At 38.1% G+C, this 23,977-nt stretch overlaps 2 protein-coding genes across 5 annotated transcripts in view; one reads left to right on the top strand and one right to left on the bottom strand.

The window, feature by feature from the left end:
- Nucleotides 1–1,065: 1,065 nt before the first annotated feature.
- Nucleotides 1,066–23,977, bottom strand: part of LOC131839873 (small ribosomal subunit protein mS35) — a 64,641-nt gene continuing 41,729 nt past the window's right edge. For 3 of the 4 annotated variants that reach the window (XM_059187596.1, XM_059187594.1, XM_059187597.1), the window contains one exon: nucleotides 20,318–20,922. In XM_059187596.1, coding sequence (XP_059043579.1) covers nucleotides 20,653–20,922 — 270 coding nt within the window. In that variant the 3' untranslated portion in view covers nucleotides 20,318–20,652. Of the gene's footprint in view, nucleotides 6,947–20,317; nucleotides 20,923–23,977 lie in introns of those variants that run through there. The other variant, XM_059187595.1, reaches the window with a different exon arrangement.
- On the top strand, nucleotides 5,233–12,404 carry LOC131839871 (MANSC domain-containing protein 4-like). Its single transcript, XM_059187591.1, has 3 exons — nucleotides 5,233–5,461; nucleotides 8,215–8,349; nucleotides 10,850–12,404. The coding sequence occupies exons 1-3, from the start codon at nucleotides 5,233–5,235 to the stop codon at nucleotides 11,506–11,508; spliced, it is 1,023 nt and encodes a 340-aa protein (XP_059043574.1). The 3' UTR covers nucleotides 11,509–12,404.

Here is a 23,977-nt window from a genome sequence, read left to right as displayed (position 1 = left end):
CAAGGATGGATCTATGACTTGCCTTATTCATCTGTTTTTTGTTTTTTGTTTTTAAATCTGTGAACTTTATCTTTTCGCCTTGTTTCTTGGACTTTAAATCATTACTGATAAAAGTAATGATTCTCAAGCAACTTCTCACACTTCTGTTCTCAATAAGGGTGCAGTCAAGACATTCTAAGTTTCTTGGGTGTAGGCAACCATGACTTTAGCAACCGCTTTGGGAAAGTAAAGCGCCACCTCTAGTATTAGGCCCTAAACTGGCAAATTTTGCTGGGAGGCACATCCTCTATTAAAGAGGCTTGGACTTGGGATTTATTTGTGCCTCCACTGGCAACAATGCCAGATTCAGTGGGTCAGCCAAGAAGAACAGGCTCTTAGTCTCTTCCATGTCCTCTTAGAATCTTTCACCAATGGATGCTTTTGTTTCCAAACGTCATGGATATGCCTCAGACTGGTATTTTCTTGCCTTCTAAAAAGAGACCCAAAAAGATCACACTCAAAGAATGATGCACATCAGAAAGGCAATTCACGCACAGTAATATTATCAGAGTAAGATTAGCTTGGGCAGGGAATCTGGGGTGTGAGTCTGACAATACCAGGCACTGAACCTGTAAGCTTTTTGACCCTGAGAATGATAATAATGTCACTTAGGATTTGAAGTATCTTAAAAGATCAAATCATTTTTATAATTTACACAGTAAGCTTTCTGTTGAGCTAGAAATGCAAAGTCAAAGCAATATAAACTCATTTATAAAAGATCTAAAATATTATTTCTAAGCCTTATGAAAATATTGCTCATATATAGTTGGTGGTATAATTTTATAGATCTGTTATTGACTGAACAATGAATAATAAAGACTGGCCTTTGTGGTACTATGACTCACTTCAGACACTTTATATTTTATGATCTTTTTACAAAAGACTACAGTAAGTGTCAGACACAGGCTGTTTCTTTAAGAATTTCTGGAAAATACAACCTTAATGACTGAGAAGAAAAAAAATATTTAAGTACAAGATGTTTATTACATTGTTGCTTTTAATAATAAAAAATTAGAAAACATAACGTATAATAGTAATAGTAGCCAGCATTTATTGAGTATTTATTATATGCCAAGCACTATTGTCAGTGATTTTGTAGATTACAATATAATTTTTTATTTTGCTTCATAGCTGAGGAAGCTGAAGTACAGAGTAAATTTTGGTACATTCGTAGAATGAAATACTGGAGAGCCATTACAACTTAGGATAAACATGTAGATCCTTCTTTAGAAACCCTGAAAAATATAATTTTACCCTGGGTATTTAGAAAACAGTTTCTGGAGGGACAAATGGGTGGCAGAGTCAGTTATGCATCAGGTTCTTGGTTTCAAGTCAGGTCGTGACCTCGGGGTCGTGGGATTGAGCCCTGAGTGGGGTCCATGCTCAGTGTGCAGTCTGCTTAAGATTCTCTCTCCCTCCCCTCTGCCCTTCCCACTCATGTTCTCTGTCTCTAAAATAAATAAATAAATAAATCTTTAAAAAACAGTTTCTGGAACAGCATGAATCCATTTACGTACAATGGCATATATATATCTATTTTCTATAGAGATGTCTAGAAGGATGTTAATGAAAGTGTTAAGACTATAGGACTGTAGTTTTTATTCCTTTTTGTGCTTTTCTGTAAGTTTGGGTTTTTATTTTATTTTTATTTTTTAAAATTTTTTAGAGATTTTTATTTATTTATTTGACAGAGAGAGACACAGCACGAAAGGGAACACAAGCAGGGGGAGTGGGAGAGGGAGAAGCAGGCTTCCCATGGAGCAGGGAGCCCGATGTGGGGCTCAATCCCAGGACCCTGGGATCACAACCTGAGCCGAAGGTAGATGTTGAACAACTGAGCCACCCAGGTGCCCCAAAAGTTTGGGTATTTAAAGTGAAAAATATATCAATTTAATAAAAAGCAAAACATTTTAATAAAGATTATTTCCTTTTCTTTTTTAACAAGCAAAACTGAAATATTTTCCTTTCATGCAAGCATGTGGGACAATTTAAATGACTTTAAAGTAGTACAGTTCTTTAAAAATGGCTCAGGGTCTCTTGGGTGATTCTCCGTGTATTGGCTATCCAACTTTTGGCTTTAGCTCAGGTCATGATCTCTGGGAAGGGACAAGAGATCCAACCCATTTCATCTTTATACCACCCCCATCAGGTCAGGCTCCCTGCTCAGCAGGGAGTCTGTTTTTCCTCCCCCTCACTCTCTACCCCCACCTTGACCCCCCCCCATGTGTGCACTCTCTCTCTCTCAAATAAATATTAAAAAAAAATAAAAATCGTTCATATTTAATTCCGATTGAGCATCTTAATGTAAGTAAAACTTCCATTTTTTTTGCAGTCAGTGTTATGTCAGTGTTTTCCAAACATCTTAGTAAATCACCTGGGACGCTTTTAAGAATTCTGGTTCCCAGACTAGAACAACTGAATCAGGCTCTTGGAAGAAAAATGTGGTTTTTAAGGTAAGAATACAATCTTTGAACCCTTCTTAAGAGCACTCAGTTGGAAATAAATACAATATATCACTGCATTGCAATAGTGTAACAGTTCTCAATATTTGATAAAATCTATAAAAGCCTATATAGCAATTTTTTATTCAGAGTTGGAATTGCTTTCTGGTTTCTGTAATTTCATCTCACATGGACAATTTTGAGACTAGATGTTTCTGGGCCACATATCTCAGCCCATTGTGGATTCCTCCCTCTGCCCCTGCAGTCCAGTTTCTATCTCTCCTTTTCAAAATATTTGGCTCCAAGAAGTTCCTGGTTTCCCAACTGAATGTTTATGCAATCACAAAAAAAAAAAAAAAAAAAAAAAAAGTTTAAAAAATTTTAAAGCATGCTTTTACATTGGAATTTGGAGATTCTTTAAAAAAATGCAACTTTGATCTTTACTTGAACACCAATTGACAGCAAAAGGATTAAGCAATTATGGGTTGTTCCATTATCCCTGCAGGATACATGAGAACTTCAAGGAATTCTATATCACACAAAAGAAACTGCATTTAATGTGATTGAAAGACACTGAGGGTAGAAGGTTAGAAAGCTGACTTTCTGGTTTATGTCCCCGGGGCATGAACTAATTGCTGTATCTATGGAACCTCATGGAGAAAAAGGGAGTAATCTTTTTGTTCCTCGCCTGTCGCTTACTTTGCCATCAGGAAACCTCTCTTCCCTTTCTCCTTGGAACAGACAGAATGGTCGGATTATTTGCAGGTAAGCAACTGAAACTTGTTTTCTATGAGAAGTTCAATAGAATAACACATTAATCATTTTTAGTATATTTTAGGTGGCTTATGCAGGGTTAGGAGTTAATCCATGTTATAATTTTTGCTTAGGAGAAAGTAAAATGTTTTGTTTTTAAAGTTATTCAGCCCTTTGATTATTTGCTTATTATTGATGATTAAATCATATATTTCTAAAAATTAAAGCATATGTGATAGGCTATTATTACAAAACAGGTAGAGAAATGAAAATTCAAAGAATGTTAACATTTTTGTGCCAAGTAAGTGAATGAGTCATTGTGCAAAAGGTACGAAAGAAACTGAGATCACAGGATAGAAAAAGCTTTATCTTTTTTTTTTTTTTTTAAAAGAGCAGTTCAGCCGTACTTTATGCGAAAGGCTGATTTTCACTTATGCTTGGTATAAAAATAGGATAAAAGCCCAACAGTTTCATATTTTGAACTACGTTGTCAACGTGGACATCATCATGGGATATGGAAACTACAACCTTCACAAAAGTGAGAGGCCATTTTTTGCCTCCTTTAGTATCTTTTCGAATGTTTTAGCCTTGCAATTGAAGTGATTTTTATTAAAACTTAGAAATTTAAAACCATTTCATTTCCCTAATACACATTTCTTAGAAACTGTCCCTGCTTTAGTCAGAGATACTATGCATTTTTGTATATGCTTCACAAAGAAGTATCTTTTATAACTTGCAAACAAGCCCCCATTTTGAACTTTTTTTTTTTAAAGATTTTATTTATTTATTTGACAGAGAGCGAGCGAGGGAACACAAGCAGGGGGAGTGGGAAAGCGAGAAGTAGGCTTCCGCTTGAGCAGGGAGCCCAATGGGGGCTCAATCCCAGGACACTGGGATCAGGAACCAAGAGGAAGGCATATGCTTAATGACTGAGCCGCCCAGGTGCCCCCCCCTTCCACTTTTTGAACTTCTTCACAATTTTCACTGTTATGTTTTATTTTCTCTTTTTAAAGAAAGTCTGTGGTTGACCTTTGAGGGGGTGGGGAATGCCTAGCTCCAAGAAGTGACCAGGATCCACATATCCACATTCAATGTTTTCAAAATCACTGCAAAATTAATTTTTTTTCATTTTCAGTTTTCATTTACTTTCAAGGTTTTGTTGTTGTTATTTTGTTAATAAAAACAAAAAATTTAAACCAGGGCACAAACTGGTTTTCTGGTGAATGTAAATACCAGAACTTAAATCATAGGGGGAAAATTTTTTTTTTTTAAGTCTGCAGTTGGGGCGCCTGGGTGGCTCAGTGGGTTAAGCCTCTGCCTTTGGCTTGGGTCATGATCCCAGAGTCCTGGGATCGAGCCCCACCTCAGACTCTCTGCTTGGTGGGGAGCCTGCTTCCTCCTCTCTCTCTGCCTGCCTCTCTGCCTACTTGTGATCTCTCTCTCTCTCTCTCTGCCAAATAAATAAATAAAATCTTTAAAAAAAATTAAAAAAATTTAAAAATTAAAAGTCTGCAGTCACAGGTTTCTTTAAAACCATACAACAGTCCCCTTACAAACCATGTCTTGTTTCTGGTGTAATGGATCCTTCCTTTATCTGACGTCAAGTGACTAAATTATTGTTTTCCTCAGAAAGACTCTGGGCTAGGATTTCCACTTGTCTTTATATTTACTTAGGAAGAGGTGTCTGTGACTATTCACTTTCAGAGAAAGAAGAAAAGCAGAGGAGAGAATCCACATCTTCAAGAGGGTAAGGGACAGAGTATCAAAATGGCCTGGAAAATGTTCAGAATTAACATCAGAAAGTCAAATGTTCACCTAGGGCTCAGCTCAGAAAAATCAATATACAGTCAAAGAATGGCTTCACTTTTCTAGAAGGTGACTCTCTAGGAGAGTCCCTTAGCAACAGCTTTGAAATTCCAGAACCTGTCCTCAACCCTGATGGTCAGCTTCGGCGTCTGTCTGGATCTCAGACTTCTTGCCCGATCTTCCTACCACGGAAATGCACGTGGCAGTGGTGGAAACAGCCTTGGTGCTGCTGCTGAGCATGGGGTGGACCTCAGACTCTCTCTGCTCACCCACCATTTTTTATAGAGACTGTTGGATCCGTCGCTTTCCAGGTCTTCTGATTGACCTGGAGGAGTCTCAGAAGCTGGGAGCTCAGTTCCTGAAGTATTATTCTGAAAGTACCGGCCAGAAATGTAGCAGGAGCTGCTGCCTTAGGAAGGATGGTAAGTATCAATGATATGCCTGAGCAAAAATCAGGAGAAACTTAGAAAATGAAGACCTAAGTAAGGAGCTCTAGGCAGAGGTTGCAGGGAACAGATGATCAGGACTAGGGAAGATGAGGGAGAGACAAGGGGATGGGGGAGGCAGGAGAGAGATTGAGACTGACTTTGCCATTTGGATCAGTTCTGGCTCAGTTTACAAATCTGGTGATGATCCAGAGTGCCATGGAACCCACAGGTAACACAGAATCTTCTTTTCTTCACTAAAGTGCTAAATGAAACTATTTCCTCGAGGGTTAACTAACAATATTTCCACATCCCCCCAAAATGGCATATTTGGCTTCAAAAAATAATACAATAATTTCTTTTTCAAACTTCTTTTGGTGATCTCAATATTTCAAATTTTTGAAATGTGCTTGTTTGTGTTGAGCAAATGTGGGTTGCATTGAGCAAGAATTTAGATTGTTTAGATGTTTTGAAGGACATAGGTAGATATATGTCAACTAGCAAAAAGAAAGAAAATAAATATATATTTTAAATATTCTGATTTTTTTGTCTGAAATCCAGAATCAGAGTTAAGCATCACCCATGTAATATGATCAAGGTTTATAATAAGGAAAACATTTCATTATTGCAGAATTTCCAGTTATAATTGTCTAAAGACTACTTTCATTTGTTTTTCATTTTTCCAAGATTTTAAAGCTACTTGGAAAGAAATAGCAAAAGCAACACAATACGTTAAAATAATTCTCTTGGTTCTTCTACACTTTCTTTCCATGGTTTGATACTGACTTATTAATTGCCAGTGCCTCCTATCCAAGTACACATGGCAGATTTCTGGGATGTGTACTGAGGCTACCCAAGGGTGTAAACTGACCACAGTGTGAGAAGCTGTCCCGGGCTAAGCCCTAGAAAGTTAATCAGGCACACAAGAGAGCAATTAATTTTTTAAAGGGAATTTTTTTTTTTTTTACAGAATTTATTTATTTGAGAGAGAGAGAGAGAGAGAGAGAGAGTGTGTGTGTGAGAGAGTACAAGCAGAGGCAACAGCAGAGGGAAAGGAGAAACAGACTTCCCGTCTAGCAGGGAGCCCAATGCAGGGCTTGATCCCAGGACCCGGGATCATGAGCTGAGCCAAAGGCAGACGCTTAACTGACTGAGGCACCCAGGTGCCCCAAAGGGAAATTTTTTTGAAAAGGTTGCCAATCTAGATTCTCACCTTAAAGATGCTTCTAACTCCCATAAGCCTGAAGGGAAGGTGTGTGTGTGTGTGTGGGGGGGGGGGGTTGTGCCTTTCAGCATTTTCCCATGGTATCAATTTACCTGACTGTCCATCGCAGGGAAACTGTGTCCTCTGGACTTCCAGGGATACTTTAAGCATCCAGTAGAATTCCATGATTTTAGAGCCTCTGTAGCTTCCAAGTTGTGGTTTTCTTCCTCCAGAAGAAAGGGCACGAACACACGTCTGTTTTTAGCTGGAAGCCAGAACTTTAAAAAGCCACAGTCCTGCAATAACTAACCTGTTCAGAGCTGGAACTCTAAAATGTACACGAAGAGGAATATAAAACTTCTTTAAAAATTGTTCTCTTTACAGCATCAAGTACTTTCTTATCAAAAATTTAAATGTCTAAATTTGAATATTTTTTAATCCTTTCCCTTAAACTTGACAGTCCAATCTTTAAGGAATGCATTTGTAGTCTAAAATGTATTAGCAATGTATTATTCATTGAATTCTGCCCTCTTCTTTATCCTCCTGGCTGGTCCAGAGGTAACGGGGGAGGGGTGGGAGAGAGCTCCCCACAGTTAACCTTACACAGAAGCAGCAAAGGTTTGGCCAACCACAGTTCCACAACAGCTTTAGGGATACTCTGAGGTCTGGTAATTGTATGCTATCCCTCTGTAATCTTATTTTATTAAAGAAGTTGATACCTTTGGTCAATGGATATTTCCCAGCGCACGGTTCCTACTACACTGCAGCAGGAGGAAAGTCTGTTTTGCACTTTAGGGAGGACAGACTGGATACTGGCACTCAGCAAATCAGACTTAAGGGTTTCCAGAAATAACATGATGCATTTTATGGAGCAAAGTTATTTAGGAGAAGGGGGATAGCATCAGTGACGTACCCCCACCCACTAGAATTCCATATGTTCACATCCTTGTCAGTGGACTCTCTTCCTCTTTAAAGGACATTGAATGGGCTTTCCGTTGGATGTGTGATTTGCAAATGGGGCTAGTGCTCCCCTATAATCAGGGTCAGGGTAGCGTTCACCTGGCCTGCTGCCTTTCTACCATCTGGGCCTCTCCCAGTAATTGCAGTGTTTGCCTTCCCATGACTCCCTCTTTTGTTACAACATCTGTCACTTGATTTTTGTTTTTCTTTCTCTGGTGAACTCCGGTGCATTAGCATTCTGAGAGGGCACTGCAACTAGAAATCTGATAAGCCCCAGGGGCTTCTGTAGCCAACTGAACTTTTCATGAACATAAAATCCTGGGATTGGAAAATGATTCCAGGTAATCCTGTGTGGAATGGAATGTGTGAAAGATTAGAGAAAAATCCATGGACAGTTTCTTTTAAAAGGGCATTTTCCACATTCATAGAAACAGTTACTGTAGTTCACCATGTTCTGTGAGATGTCTGAACATAGCCCTGCAATATACTGGTGTGAATGCCATGTTCTTGGAAGAAATAGAAGCTACTCAGAGCTCTTCCAGCTGGGAGAAACCAAAACCACCTGCAGATGCACTTTTCCTTTCAGTTTCCTGTAACGTGGCTGTCTTCTACCATGATCCCATGCATGACAATGTCAACTGCCTCCATGTTCACTGCCCCACACTGGAGAGCTGCATATTAGAGCCTGGAACCAGTGCCATTTTATACAACGTAACAGAAGGTAATGATTTGTGCATTTTGTGTTTATGCTGAAGAATGTTGGTAACGCTCTAGTAGAGATGTATAACCTAGAAACTGGCTGGTAACAACCTGAACCACTATTTTCCCATGATCTCTATCTGGAAAAGTTTTGGGCATCCAGGGCAGAAAACTACAAATAAATTTGCTCTAGTTTGGCATGCTCAGCACTGATGAATTCATTCCAGATGATAACAAATTGTATGTGATCAAAGAAGAGCTTAAGCATTTCCTATATTCCAGGAGCCCCTAGCAAAAGCCCCAAAAGGCACTCCTAATAGTGAATACTGTTACGCTGAAAAAAATAAGTAAATTAAAAAAAAAAAAAAGAAGGCATTCCTACTGGAGGGGCTAAGCATACTACTAGGAACAAAGACAATGCTTAGTGGCAGTTTTGAGGTCTATGGACAGACACTGTATACAAGGCTTCTACAAAGATTGATGTCAAGGACAAGGAAATGCACTTACTAACATACATTAGCCTACCAATGGTCCCAAGATAACCATTATTTTAGATAAATACACATTTAAGCGTGCCTTGCCCATGTATACAAACACATGGTACAAATTGGTAAATGTGAAAGAATAGATTTTTGCCATCCGGATACAAAGGCGCTAAATTTCGTCATTGGTTGTATTTACTGAACACCTAATTCAGTCCAGGAGCAGCATTGCAGAAGATGGCAGCTGTATGTCTGCCCTCGAGTTTCTTACAATCTAGTTGATATGACAAGGCTCACAATTAGTGTAGAACCTAATTAAATACAAAAATGTGTGATACTGCCTCAAGTACAAGCACTCAAAAGAAGAGGAGACTAAAGAAACCTATGTTCAGAGGCAGCTTCGTGGAAGAGGCCAGGCAGAGGCAAGACAAGGAGTTCTGTATCACACGACGGGAGAGTAGAAAACAGATCTGGCTACAAAAGGGGCACTTTCGGGGTTGCAATGAAAATCTGGGTAAGGATAGGGTAGGCCAGGTTACAAAAGTGTTTTGGACAAAGCAGTGTTTGGACTTGACTTTGTCAGCAACAGAGAACCAGCAAAGGAATTTAGTGAGAGAACGTCATCATTAAAGTGATGAGTGTGATTGCCTTTAGTCTGGAAAAATAATATGCAGGATGCGAATTAGAATATCTAGTCAGGGAAGCATTAGATCTGGAGAAGGTGACCGTAACTGCAATGAAGAGGAGGGATGATTACCAGCACATTGGGAGGGAACCAGATAGGAACCACTTTTTGGATGAAGGAAAAGAAGAGAGTGGAGTCAAAGATTGCTCCGCAGTACATAGATTCCAGCTTGGGTGATGGAAGATTGGTGAGGTCACCGAAAGGGATAGAGAGCCAGACAAAATGATTTTGGCTTTGGGACTGTTCAGTGATGACATGAGATGTCTAGGTGGGAACCTTCAGTAGACCACAGGAGCAATGAGACCAGGGACCGAGAAAGAGGAAATAACAGGTGATGCGGATTTCAGTGCCACTGACATAATGGTGACAGCCGATGAGGATACTCGTGTGTGTGTGTGTGTGTGTGGTGAAGGGGTGAGATGAAGGGAAAACTCAGCAGAAGACAACAGACTAAAGATTGTGGAAAGCACACAACCAGTTTGAACCAAGGAGAGAACCAGCTAAAGAAAGAAAAAATGAGAAACAGGCAATCTGAGATAAAGTGTCAAGAGAGTCTGCATTCCAGGGAGTCACAAGAGGAGAATTTTAGGGAAAGGATGGCCAGCAGGATTGAGGGTAAAAGAGAAGTCAGAACAATGAGGTGGCCAGGAAATATGGAAACTACTGATTATCTCAGAAGCATAATTCTGACAGAATAGTGTGGATGGAACAAGATGGCAGAAGGCAAACAACAAAGATAGGAAATGGATATCGTTATGTTGAGAGGGAGAGAGGCAGAGAGACAGAAACTGATAGGAGAGACAACTGAAAAGCTGTTGAGAAGTTTTTTCCCCTCCCCTTTATAGACAGAGCAATATTTGCTTGTGTCTGAAGTCAGAGGGAAAGGAGTTCCTTTACAAGAGAGAAAATACTGAAGACAAAGTCATTACCTTCAGGAACTGGGAAGGGAGGAGACAGAGGGCTTTGCTCATGATTTTGAATACAGTTATACTTCTGTATTATTTATTTTTTTAAAACTTTAAGATGCTACATATCTCAAATGGTTACTGTTTTTTTTTTTTTTTTTTGCAATTCTTGCACTAACATTGGCTATTGTTACCCAGAAGCCCTGGCAGACACAAAGAATCCTCCATGATGGAGCCAGCTGTTTGTAACAGAAAGTGTTCTTGAAAGTTAAGATAAATTCAAATGTGGCCAGTACGTTTCTAAGCCTTCCAGAAATATGCAATAGTAGAACTTGAACTTAAGCTCAGTTCACTAACTTGGTGGCAAACCCAAGACTTCTCCAAGCTGTGCTTTGATATTCTCTCCTTGAAATAAAAAATAAAATGAATGATGCCTTATTTATCTTTCAGGTATAGATCCAGATTTGCTGGTTTTTGAACAATCACGTCCCACATATCTAAATACTCGTTCCTCATCTAACACACGGGACAGACTAAGGATTTTAAAAGCTACGCATTTAGATGAACAACAAACCACAGTGATAAACCAAATGCTACCATCAACAGAGATGCCGTCATCAACCACACATCAAGATTTGGTTGTCAACACAAACAGTACTAGGTATTCCAAGGAGTTAACCACAGATTCTTGGGCAAAACTCATTTCCCTGAATAACTCCATTACCACAGAGGTAAATATGGTGTCACACAGCACTGATTTCATCAATAATCCAGATAACAAGACTATTTCTCCTTTCTTTGTTCCCATAGACACAAAAGCTTTTCATAGGCCTATTCCATCCCGACTCAACAGTAGCAAGCAATTACTAAATAAAACCAAGGGGTCCAACAGCAGAAACCACACAGCTGAGAATGAAGACATGACACCTGATGGGGCATCTGTGACTTCAAAGATGTGGCTGGCTCCAGTGGCCCTCTGTACCTCTGTCATCTTTCTTTGCTGTTGTATGATCATCCTAGCATCTGGATGCTGGAGAAAGCAGCAGGGCCAGTATAAGCCAGGGCAGAGAAAGGCAGGATCCAGGCATGTCAAAAAGTTAACACTCTAAAGAAGAACTCTTAATAGTAAAAGTTACAAGATTGTAAGCTTTCAAGGGTATCGTTTTTAGTTTTTTTGTAAGACAAGGGCTGTTTGTTTAAAAAAAATAAATATTGCACAGGATTGCAAGGCCATAATCTTCATAAATTTAACTGCTTTGATCATTTCTATTTTGTGAATAGTCTACCCTTTGCCAAAGTTCCAAAATTCTGACCCCTGCACTTGTTTAGCACAGTGTGAGAGATATGCTTCTAAGTGCTATACATGTATTCCCCCATGGATATAATTTTATGAATTAGATATACTTTTTAAAATGACTATAGTATTATTATCACATTTTACAGATGAGGAAAATGAGAAGAGAGAGGCTATCTTCCCTAAAGTCACATAGCTTAATATTAGGGAGGGCAGGATTTAATAGATATCTGGTTCAAAAGTTCATGCTGGAAATCACTGTTAGTTTAAAAGCCTCCAAAAAACATGGAAAAAAAAAATACAGAGAGGAAAACACCATAATATCATATGTTTCCTGTCAAGGTCAAATAATTGTCATGTATGTTAATAAAATCTTTTAGTGGATTGGATAGAAAAGTGCTATTATTACAGTTACTAACACATGTGCAAATGCTGCCTTTTAAAAAAATTTAGTTTTGATGTTCGATTGATTAATTCTTCTTAATCCTAAACCATCTTCATTTTTTAAAGTTGACATGCCTTTAACTCTGGTACTGGAATTGTGTTGATCTCTGTTGAATAAAGTTTGGGAGTTTTAGTTTACAGCCCTCACGTGTATGTAGTGTTTTCCCAGGTGCCAACATTAGCTGTAGGTATTTGAGCTCTGTCCAAATCTTACACCAGATCTACCCCCACCCCCACCCTGAAGTGCAGACACTTTAATTCAATCAAGTCTCCAATGATTTTAAGCTTTAGACCCTTAATCTAACCCTTGAAACTCTTTTTAAATGTGAGGAGAGATACTAAAAGACAGCCAATAAGCAAGAATAGATAAAAGAAAGCCCTATTACAGGATTAATAAAAATTATTGTTCTCTCTTATGTTAAAACAAACTGTCCAGTGGCTTAAGAGGTGTTTCTGTTTCTTTCCCTAGTGTTGATACTATGTGGGGGAAAAATGCCTGTTTCTTTTTTTAATATAAGGAAGAAATATAAAAAATCTCTATCAGTGGAATATTAGCTACAAATAAAAATCTGATTTTAAAAATGTCATCAACTTACCCTTATTTACTAGTCATGATATTAAATATTAAATTTTATCAATTTCTTTACCAATTCATTAGGAAAAAAATTATTCATATTACATAGGGAGGATATAAAGACTTAAATTACCCTAAAATTATATTTCAATAAATAACTCAGGAAGCAGTCTTTAAAAATTATTTATACAATCTTTTAAAAGATTATTTTTCTTTAAAATATATGCAAGTTTTTAATTTACCTTATTTTATTTTTTACATACAAGCTTTTAAAGGTTTCCAAAAAACCAGGGGTGCTAGAAAAACATTTCTCTTCCTTGGGGTTTCTTAGAATTTGCTCATTTCCTAAAATTGGTAGTTTTATAAAAATGACCATAATTTGAGAAAACATATTTACATTTGTAAGAAACCAAACTCATACTCCTCTTCTTCAGCCACTATCTGTGACCATCAGATAAACTGAAGACATTTATTAGACTGCAGATGCAACCAGGCCAGTGTCAGCCAGGAAGCAAAAATCGCCGAGCCTAGAAACCATGTCCTTCCTGGAAGCCACAAGGACCAAAAGAGAACTTCTGAATAGAATTTAAAACTTTCTTAAGAAACAATAAAAGATTCTCAAGGCCAACAACCAGTCAACAACCAAGGCCAAGATTGTTAAACTCAATTGCAAAGTAATGATAATACTGAAATCCTCCCAACATTGTAACTAGCCAGACCTCTTTTAAAAAGTCTGTAACTGTCCAGTATTATGAAATACTTACCACTGTTGGGGAAGACATATGCAAAGAAAGAACTAAAGCATGTCACAATTAAGGGAACAGATTTATCCTACTTCTTAGTTGCCTATGTGTTTAAGCAACTTCTGAGTTATATAATTTTAAGTTTGATGTCAGCAGTCAATGTGTTATCAATGTAGCAAATATCCCTTAGACTTGGTTAAAGGATAAATATGATGTTCCTTGTATATATTGGCTCAATTAATATCTTAAAGGATGGGTAAAGATCCGATTAATGAAAAACAGTAGTTTAATTATTGCTAAAATTATAATGATCGTAACTGCTTTCTATCTGAGGCAGTTCTGTATTAATCTCACAGCTCTAAGATTTTGCCATTAGGTGTCAGTGCTACAGCCTATCTTCAGATCAGTTGCCTGGAGATACCCAAACTGCAAAGGCTAGAGGGTACAGTGCTCTGTGAGACACCAAGTATAAATTTGGAGCGGGGAGGTCTGTCTGAAAAACCACCCTCAGGTTTGGTAATACACTAGAATAATTCACAGAACTCAAGGAAAGCTGTTATACTCATGGTTATGGTTTATCACAGAGAAAGGATATGGATTAAAGTCAGCCAAGGAAAGAAGCACATAGAATGAAGTCACAGAGGGTTCCAAAGTTATAGTTTCTGGTGTCTGCCCCTAGAGGCAAGATATGTTACTTTTCCTGCACCAGTGTATGGTAATATGCCCAGAGTACTGCCAGCCAGGGAAACCTGCCCAAACTTTAGCAGTTCAAAGATTTTATAGAGGCTCTATTGCATGGGTATGACCGAGTGATTGCCTGGGTGGTTGATCTCAGCTGCCAAGTGGACTGATCCCAGGTGACTTAATGCCCCTTCCTCTAAATCATGTGGTTTTGCCGGCATGGCTAAGACTGTCAGTTGTGGCCAGCCCCACCCTAAAATCCATTGTGACTGGCTCTCACCCTAAACAAAGATATTCCTATGAGGTATGACATAGATTACCTCCTAGAAGCTGCAAGCAAAGGCCAGACCTCCCTTGGGCCAGGTCAGATTTTTTTATTACACAGCATTACCTCCTCTGTTTTATCGATTATTATAGTATTATTTCAAAAGATGGATGACCCTAACCTACCATCTCTTTACATGTTCCCAAAGGATTTCTCCTCAACCTCTATTTTCAAAATGTTCCCTTCTTCAATACTGTTTCTGCATCTGAAATTCCTTAAACTCCATGAATCTCTAAGAAATATAACATTTCAATACACTTAAAGTATGCTTTTAATTTTTAATTTTAATTTTAATTTATTTTTTAATTTTTATTTTTTTAATAAAAAATTTTTTACTTTTATTATTTATTTATTTTTATTTTTTTAAAAAAGGTTTTATTTATTTATTTGACAGAGAGAGATCACAGGCAGGCAGAGATACAGGCGGGGGGGTCGGGGGTTGGGGGAGCAGGCTCCCTGCCAAGCGGAGAGCCCAATTCAGGACTCAATCCCAGGACCCTGAGATCATGACCTGAGCCAAAGGCAGCGGCTTAACCCACTGAGCCACCCAAGCACCCTAATTTACTATTTCTATGCAGTGGGTTACAATGTATCTCTCTTTTTGCAGTCAAGGTCATCTTATCATACTTAATAACATACAGATTCTTGAACTTGCTAATACTAAATCATACCTTCATTTCATATAAATCCTTTGGGTAACTGTTTTCAAATTCTTTTTTGGCTTTCATTTATGTTCTCTAATTCTGTTAGGCAAAGTAAGTTTTGGACAAGTAACAAACTCATTAATTCCAAGTAATTAAACTCAATAGAAAATAAAATTCTATTTTAATTAACTTAACCACTTACAACTTTGGAAGTGGTAGACATAATAGATAAAAATACTGAATTGACAGTTAAATTGAATGGAATGTTTCATAGGACAAGTCTTACTTTGTCATTTACTCCAATTAATTTCAAGGTCTTACACCTCATCTCTTTTCTGAGCTGCAGAAACTCTAACTGGGGAATCTAAAGAGATGAATACCAGTTAACCTCCATTTCCACTTTTCTGCAAGCATTGGCTTGGAGAAGTGAGCCCCAGAAAACAGAAAGAAGGATGCTAAGCAGAGTTGAATTAACATAAAGTGAGCCCAAAAGAGAGGAATGGAGCAAACTTTTCAGATTAGAAAAATACTTCCAAGAACCTGTTTCTAATCAGAATTGGCATCTGTAGAAAAGGCATTGGGTGGACAGTAGTTATGTAAAAAAAAAAAGCACTGAACTATATACAGGGAAGTAGATTCTGGACTTAGCCTCCTAAATAACCAAAGTCATTACAGCTGGTCCTGACTTATTTTGACTCACGATTTTTTGAATTTATAATGGTGTGAAAGCAGTAACATACTGAGGAAACCATACTTCAGATTTTGAATTTTGATCTTTTCCCAGACTAGTGATATATGATGATACATTTTCATGATACTGGGCAGCAGCAGCCAAAGCTCCTATCCAGCCATGTGATCCTAAGGGTAAACAACCTGTATAATGACAACCACTTTGTACCCATAAAACCATTCTTTAACTTTCAGTACAGTATTCAATAGACTTCATGAGATATTTAACACTTAATTATAAAATAGGCTCTGTGATAGATGATTCTGGCCAACTGTACGCTAATGTTAAGTGTTCTGAGCACGTTTAAGGTAGGTTGAACTAAGCTATGATGCTTGGTAGGTTAGGTGTATTAAATATATTTTCATCTTAAGATGGATTTATTGGGACATAACCCCATCCTAAGTTGAGGAAGATCTGGATTTAAAAGCAACCAATAGGTGCTAATTTGTATAAAAAGAAATAGGAGATAAAATAACAACATATGTATATACATGAATATTAAAGTGATGGCAGAAATAAAATTAAAATACTTTCAAACCAGAAGGAATCACACAGGTCGTCTAATCAGTTCTACTGCCACGCCATACAAATAAGAAAACTGCTGAATAATCATTGCCATGATGCATTAGTATGAGAAAATATTTTAAATGTGATGTGGCTTCTAGAGTTAACATGGTGGAGTAGTAAGGACCCTATGTTAGTCTTATCCCTGGAATTCAGCTAGATAGTTATCAAATCACTCTGAACACTTGCATTTTCAACCAGAGATCTGATAAAAGAAATGCTGCAATGCTACAAAGAGAAAAGTGGCCACTTCTTAGAAATATTGTCGTCTTTACTCTCTCTTTCTTCTTTTCTTTTCTGGACATAATAACAAGATGGAGAAACTTAATAACAAAAGAAAGAAGAACAGGAGTTAATATGGATATAAGTAAGATGTCTGAACTAGAACTTGAAACAATGATTATAAAGATACAAGTTGGGCTTGAAAAAAGCATTCAAGATACTAAAGAATCCCTTACTGTAGAAATAAAAGAACTAAAATACAGTCATGCCAAAATTAAAAATGCTATTACTGAGATGCGGTAAAAAATGGAGGCTCTGAAAGTGACAATAAATAAGGCACAGGAGAGTCAGTAATATAGAAGACAAAATAATGGAAAATAAGTAAGCCGAAGAGACACAACTACTTAATCACGAAGGAAAGCTTCCAGAAATCGGTGATTCCATAAAGCAAAATAATATCCAGATAATAGGAGTCCCAGAAGATGAAGGGGAAGGAGGGAGGGCAGAATGTTTATTTGAACAAATTACAGCTGGGAACTTCCCTAATCTAGGGAAGGAAATAGGCATTTAATCCAGGAGGGACAGAGACATCCCCCCAAAATCAATAAAAAGATCGAGGTAATGACAAATGGTTCTCTAACCCCTTACTCTCAGTTTGGAGTTGTGTTTGGACATACAATAAAGAAGCTTGCAAATTTCAGATAAAGAGAAAAACCTGAAAGCAGCTTAGGACAAGAGGTCCATAACCTACAATGGTAGAAACATAAAGCTGACAGCGGACTTGCCCAGAGACCTGGAAGGCCAGTAAGGACTGGCATGATATATTCAGGGTACCAAATGAGAAAAATATGCAACCAAGAATACTTTTATCCAGCAAGGTTGTCATTCAGAATAGAAGGAGAGATAAAGAGTTTCCAGGTTAGACAAAAACTAAAGGAATTTTTGACCACTACACTAGCCCTGTAAGAAATATTAAAGGGGATCCTTTGAGGGAAGAGAACCCAAAAGTAACAAACAGCAGAAAGGAACAGTGACAATCTACAGAAACAGTGACTTGACTGAAAATACAACGGTATAACTTCGTACGTAATTACTTTGAATGTAAATGGACTAAATGTTCCAATCAAAAGACACATGATATCAGAGTGGATAAAAAACAAGACCCATTGATATGCTGTCTATAAGAGACTCATTTTAGACCCAAAGATACCTCCAAATTGAGCATGAGGGGGTGGAGAACCATTTATCATGCTAATGAATATCAAAAGAAAGCTGGAGTAGCCATCCTTACATCAAACTAGACTTTTTAAACCAAAGACTATAATAGGAGATGAAAAAGGACACAGTATCATAATAAAAGGGTCTACCCAACAAGAAGATCTAACAACTGTAAATATTTATGCCCCTAACTTGGGAGCAGCCAATTATACAAACCAATTAATAAAATTAAAGAAACACACTGATAATAATACAATCATAGTTGGAGACTTCAACACCCCACTCACTGCAATGGACAGATCATCTAAGCAGATGAAAAGGGAAACAAGGGCTTTGAATGACACACCAGACCAGATGGACTTAAGAGATATATTTAGAGCATTTCATCTTAAAGCAACAGAATACACATTCTTCTTGAGTGTACATGGAACATTCCCCTGAACAGATCACATACTGCATCAAAAATCAGGCCTCAACTGGTACAGAAAGACTGAGATCATACCATGCAAATTTTTAGACCACCATGCTTTAAAACCTGAACTCAATCACAAGAGAAAAATTGGAAGGAACACAAATACATGTTGGTTAAAGAGCACCTTATTAAAGAATCAATCAGGAAATTAGAGAAGAACTCAAAATATACACGGAAACAAATGTGAAAACAGGATAGTTCTGAACCTTTGGGATACAGCAAAGGTGGTCCTAAGAGGGAAGTATATAGTAACATAAGCCTTTCTCAAGAAATAAGAGAAGTAGGGTGCCTGGGTGGCTCAGTGGGTTAAACCCTCTGCCTTCGGCTTGGGTCATGATCACAGGGTCCTGGGATCGAGCCCCACATCAGGTTCTCTGCTCAGTGGGGAGTCTGCTTCCCCCTCTCTCTGCCTGCCTCTCTGCCTTCTTGTGATCTCACTCTCTCTCTCTGTCAAATAAATAAATAAAATCTTTAAAAAAAGAAAGAAAGAAAGAAAGAAACAAGAGAAGTCCCAAATACACAACCTAACCTTAGACCTAAAGGAGCTGGGAAAAGAGCAGCAAATAAAGCCAAAATCTACTACAAAGCTGTAATCAGCAACACAGCATGGTACTGGCACAAAAACAGACACATAGATCAATGGAACAGAACAGAGCAGATATGGACCCTCAACTCTATGGTCAACTAATCTTCAACAAAGCAGGAAAGAATGTCCAATGGAAAGAAGACAGTGTCTTCAACAAATGGTGCTGAAAAAATTAGACAGCCACATGCAGAAGAATGAAACCGGACCATTTCCTTACACCATCACAAAAACAGACTCAAAATGGATGAAAGACCTAAACATGAGATAGGAGTCTGTCAAAATCCTAGAAGAAAATATAGGCAGCAACCTTACCTCAGCTGCAACAACTTCTTGCTAGATATGTCTCCAAAGACAAGGGAAACAAAAGCAAAAATGTACTATTGAGACTTCATCAAGATAAAAAGCTTTTGCACAGCAAATAGCTGACAAAATTAAAAGGCAACCTATGGAATGGGAGAATATATTTGCAAATGGCTTATCAGATAAAGGGCCAGTATCTGGGGCACCTGGGTGGCTCGGTGGGTTAAAGCCTCTGCCTTCGGCTCAGGTCATGATCTCAGGGTCCTGGGATCGAGCCCCGCATCGGGCTCTCTGCTCAGCGGGGAGCCTGCTTTCCCCTTTCTCTCTGCCTGCCTCTCTGCCTACTTGTGATCTCTGTCTGTCAAGTAAATAAAATTAAAAAAAAAAAAAGGGGGCCAGTATCCAAAATCTATAAAGAAACTTATTAAAGTCAACACCCAAAAATCAAAAAATCCAGTCAAGAAATGGGCAGAAGACGCCAACAGACTTTACCCCAAAGAAAACATACAAATGGCTTGCAGACACAGCATGAGGGAAATACAAATCAAAACCATAATGAGAAACCATCTCACACCAGTCAAAATGGCTAAAATTAACAAGTCAGGAACAACAGATGTTGGTGAAGATGTGGAGAAAGGGGAACCCTCTTACACTGTTAGTAGGAATGCAAACTGGTGAGCCGCTCTGGAAAACAGTTTGGAGGTTCCTCAGAAAGTTGAAAACAGAGCTACCCTATGAACCAGCAACTGCATTACTGGGTATTTACCCCAAAGATACAAATGCAGTGATCCAAAGGGGCATCTCACCCCAATGTTTAGAGTAGCAACGTCCACCACAGCCAAAATATGGAAAGCGTCCACATGTCCACTGACAGATGAATGGATAAAGATGAGGTATATATACACAGTAGTATTTTTATTCAGAAAGAATTAAATCTTATCATTTTCAACAATGTGGATAGAATTAGAGTATTATGCTAAGCAAAATAAGTAAGTCAGAGAAAGACAAATACCTTATGATTTCATTCATATGTGGAATTTAAGAAATAAAAGAGATGAACACAGGAGAAGGTAAGGAAAAATAAAATAAGATGAAAATTGACAGGAAGGCAAAATGTAAGAGACATTGAACTCTAGGAAACACACTGAGGGTTGCTGTAGGGGAGGTGGGTGGGGTGATGAGGTAACTGGGGGATGGGTATTAAAAAGGGAAACTGATGGAATGAGCACTGGGTATGTTATATGCAACTGATGAATCACTAAACTAATAATAATCACTAAGCCTCTGAAACTAATAAAAAAAATCTGAAATGTGTAAAAACGGTTTTTTTTTTTTAGCATTTTCAAATTTATATAAAGTGAGATAATTATAAAATTATATCATGGAGATTTTAAATCAAGGAGATTTTTAAAAATCATAAAATAAAAATTAAATCAAGGAGATTTTTCTAAATAAATCACATTAGATTTAATAGTTTCTTCACTGATTCTTTGTACTGAGAAAGGGTATTTTCATTGTCCCCTTCATTCTTAAGACTAACTACAGACTTTTTGTACTCTTCAACTTCTTTCGTAGCAAGGAGCTCTTCTTTATTTACATCCAGATTTTTCTCAGCAGCTTTGATTTGGAGAAGTGTTTCCAGAATATTTTTTTCAGAGGAGCTATTGTTCCATACATACTCTTCCATGTCTGCTTCAGTCTTATCTTTCTCCCATTCTTCAGTTTTCTGAAAGGAAAAAAATGAGTTCTGAAATCTGAGAAATACGATCCAAAAACAAAGTTTTGTTTTTGTTTTAGGGAAAGAGAATCTGCAAAATGTGGAGTCCCTATGGATACTTTGTATGTGAACTTCGACTTCCCTCCCTTACAGCACTGCTATCCACCTGCGCCAACTGTTTCAGGACCCCACACTCTATGATGTGACTACTACATTACCACTCACTAACTCTACAGAATTTATCTGGCTTGCAAATTCCACTCACAAAGCAACACTATTTCCCAAAAGAGACAGAAAACTCATTTTTTGCAGCTTTCTAATCCCTAAACTCTTAACACATCAACACTTCACATTTCTGAGGTTAATAATAAAGAGTTGAGAAAAGACTGTATTTATCTTTGTAACATGCCTGTGGGGATGACAAGGAATACCAATCATTACAATAAAATAAAAAATATAAAATACATGTGTAATACATGATTTTTAGTCCTAATGACTTCATATATTCTGGAATTTTATTTTGTTATTATCTTTATTTTCTATTCCTCTAAGGGAAACAATTTTTGTTACTACTTGTTTTCTCTTTTCTTCTTTCTTTTTCTTTTTTTTTTTTAAAGATTTTATTTATTTATTTGACAGAGAGAGACACAGTGAGAGAGGGGAAGCAGGGGGGAGCGGGTGAGGGAAAAGCAGGCTTCCCTTGGAGCAGGGAGCCCGATACAGGGTTCAATCCCAGGACTCTGGGATCATGACCTGAGCTGAAGGCAGAGGCTTAACAACTGAACCACCCAGGCTCCCCACTAACATGTTTTTTCTTACAAAAGTTACTACTATGCTATCTTAGGGAACACTGTTAGGTTTTATAGTAATATAATTCAGATTCGTGATTTAGATGAAGATGTAACATTCTGTGAAAAATCAAGGAACGCAGCTGATAAATAATAAGCCCTGGTTCAATGAAGTGCTGAATGCCAGCCACATTCTTTTCAAACTAACATATTCTAACATAATATAACATATTAACAATATTTATTTCCAAAATAACATATTCTGAGCTATATACTATTATAGAATCATCCAATATTTTTTTTTTTTTTTTTTTTAAAGATTTCATTTATTTATTTGACAGAGAGAGATCACAAGTAGGCAGAGAGGCAGGCAGAGAGAGAGAGGAGGAAACAGGCTCCCTGCTGAGCAGAGAGCCCGATGTGGGACCCGATCCCAGGACCCCGAGATCATGACCCGAGCCGAAGGCAGCGGCTTAACCCACTGAGCCACCCAGGCGCCCCAGAATCATCCAATATTCTTAAAGCTTTTGAAGGTGGTAAACCCCGCAAATTAGAACATTTCTGAAGTATTAAAAGAAAGATTTGTAAGGCTGTCAAAATTATTTTATCTCTGAAAACTCCTCTTGAAAAAGACCCCAACTTGAGCAGACAGAGCTCCAAGTCTGTTCAGAATTAAGTGAGTACCAAGGAGTCGGTTTCCACTTCTGCCTCCCTCCTGTCCCCAACCTCACTATTCGAGTCCATGAAAAAAGAAGAAGCACAAGAGGGGTGCCTGGGTGGCTCAGTGGGTTAAAGCCTCTGCCTTCCGCTCAGGTCATGATCCCAGGGTCCTGGGGCATTAGGCTCTCTGCTCAGCAGGGAGCCTGCTTCCTCCTCTCTCTCTCTCTGTTTGCCTCTCTGCCTACTTGTGATCTCTGTCTATCAAATAAATAAAAGTTTTAAAAAATCTTAAGAAACAAAAAAGGAAAAGAGAAAAAGCACAGGAAATGCATCCCTCAAAAGGTAAAGAGGAGCCCCACCAACTGCAAATAGGCCCCTGGATATGCCATGGACTCAGCTAACCCCATTTGGGTTAACTGAAGGCAAGGAAAGAGTCTCCTCCACAAAGAACCACAAGAAAAAGAAATCCTGTTTATATCCTTCAAACTAAATAACCTTTCCTTCAAGATAAACCAATAGGATGTGGAGTGTCTCCCTGACCCTCAAATTCCTTAGCCAAAGGGGCTATACTCACAACTCCCTATATACTGTTTGCCCCACCTCCCTATCCTGAATTTATAGCTGAGGAAAACATCTCAACTAACATTCTAGAAACATATTATCTGGTTGAGAATTAACTCTACACTCCTTTTTTAATCTGGCTGTGATTCACCCCATAGGCTTGGCAAAGGGGCGGGGTGGGTGAATAATGTGAAACAACTTCTTGTATCCTGTGCATACAAGCCTGTTGCAAATAACTTCTAACAGCCAAACTCTGAATTTTACATTAAAAAGAAAACTGACAAAATCATCCTACCCTACCTACGTTTTACTGTAATATTTGGGGAAAAAATAAATGTCAGACCCTTAAAAAAAACAAATGCCCTCGGGGCACCTGGGTGGCTCAGTGGGTTAAGCCGCTGCCTTCGGCTCAGGTCATGATCTCAGGGTCCTGGAATCAAGTCCCGCATTGGGCTCTCTGCTCAGCGGGGAGCCTGCTTCCTCCTCTCTCTCTCTGCCTGCCTCTCTGTCTACTTGTGATTTCTCTCTGTCAAATAAATAAATAAAATCTAAAAAAAACAAAAAACAAAAAACAACAAATGCCCTAAATTAAATGTTTCTTTGGTCCTATCTACTCGTAGAAGTGCTTTAAATGATGAAACAGTGTCATAGTTTCTTCATAATTCTAACTTACAAATGAGTATCCTTAAGATTCCAACAAATACATTATATAAAGCACTATGTAAAACAGTCAATCTACCTCTTTTTAAAAAAAAATTCTAATCTACTTCATTCTTGACTGCTAGAAGACAATTAAGAGATGAACAATTTAAAAAATTATAACTTTCACCTAGTTTTATGTGGATTTTTTCACCTATTCTGAAATAGATACTTAAAGAGGTAACAAAAGTGGGGCGCCTGGGTGGCTCAGTGGATTAAGCCACTGCCTTCGGCTCGGGTCATGATCTCAGGGTCCTGGGATCGAGTCCCGCATCGGGCTCTCTGTTCAGCAGGGAGCCTGCTTCCTCCTCTCTCTCTCTGCCTACTTGTAATCTCTCTCTGTCAAATAAATAAAT

This window comes from Mustela lutreola, chromosome 8, assembly GCF_030435805.1.
Source record: "Mustela lutreola isolate mMusLut2 chromosome 8, mMusLut2.pri, whole genome shotgun sequence".
Classification (NCBI taxonomy): Eukaryota; Metazoa; Chordata; class Mammalia; order Carnivora; family Mustelidae; genus Mustela; species Mustela lutreola.
This window is presented reverse-complemented; position numbering and strand designations above follow the sequence as displayed.

Excerpts from the sequence above, each read along its gene's own strand:
- LOC131839871 (XM_059187591.1), top strand. The coding sequence starts at position 5,233 with ATGCACGTGGCAGTGGTGGAAACAGCCTTGGTGCTGCTGCTGAGCATG. Across the intron at positions 5,462-8,214 it reads CTGCTGCCTTAGGAAGGATG|TTTCCTGTAACGTGGCTGTC; the intron begins GTAAGTATCAAT and ends TTTTCCTTTCAG. Across the intron at positions 8,350-10,849 it reads TTTATACAACGTAACAGAAG|GTATAGATCCAGATTTGCTG; the intron begins GTAATGATTTGT and ends TTTATCTTTCAG.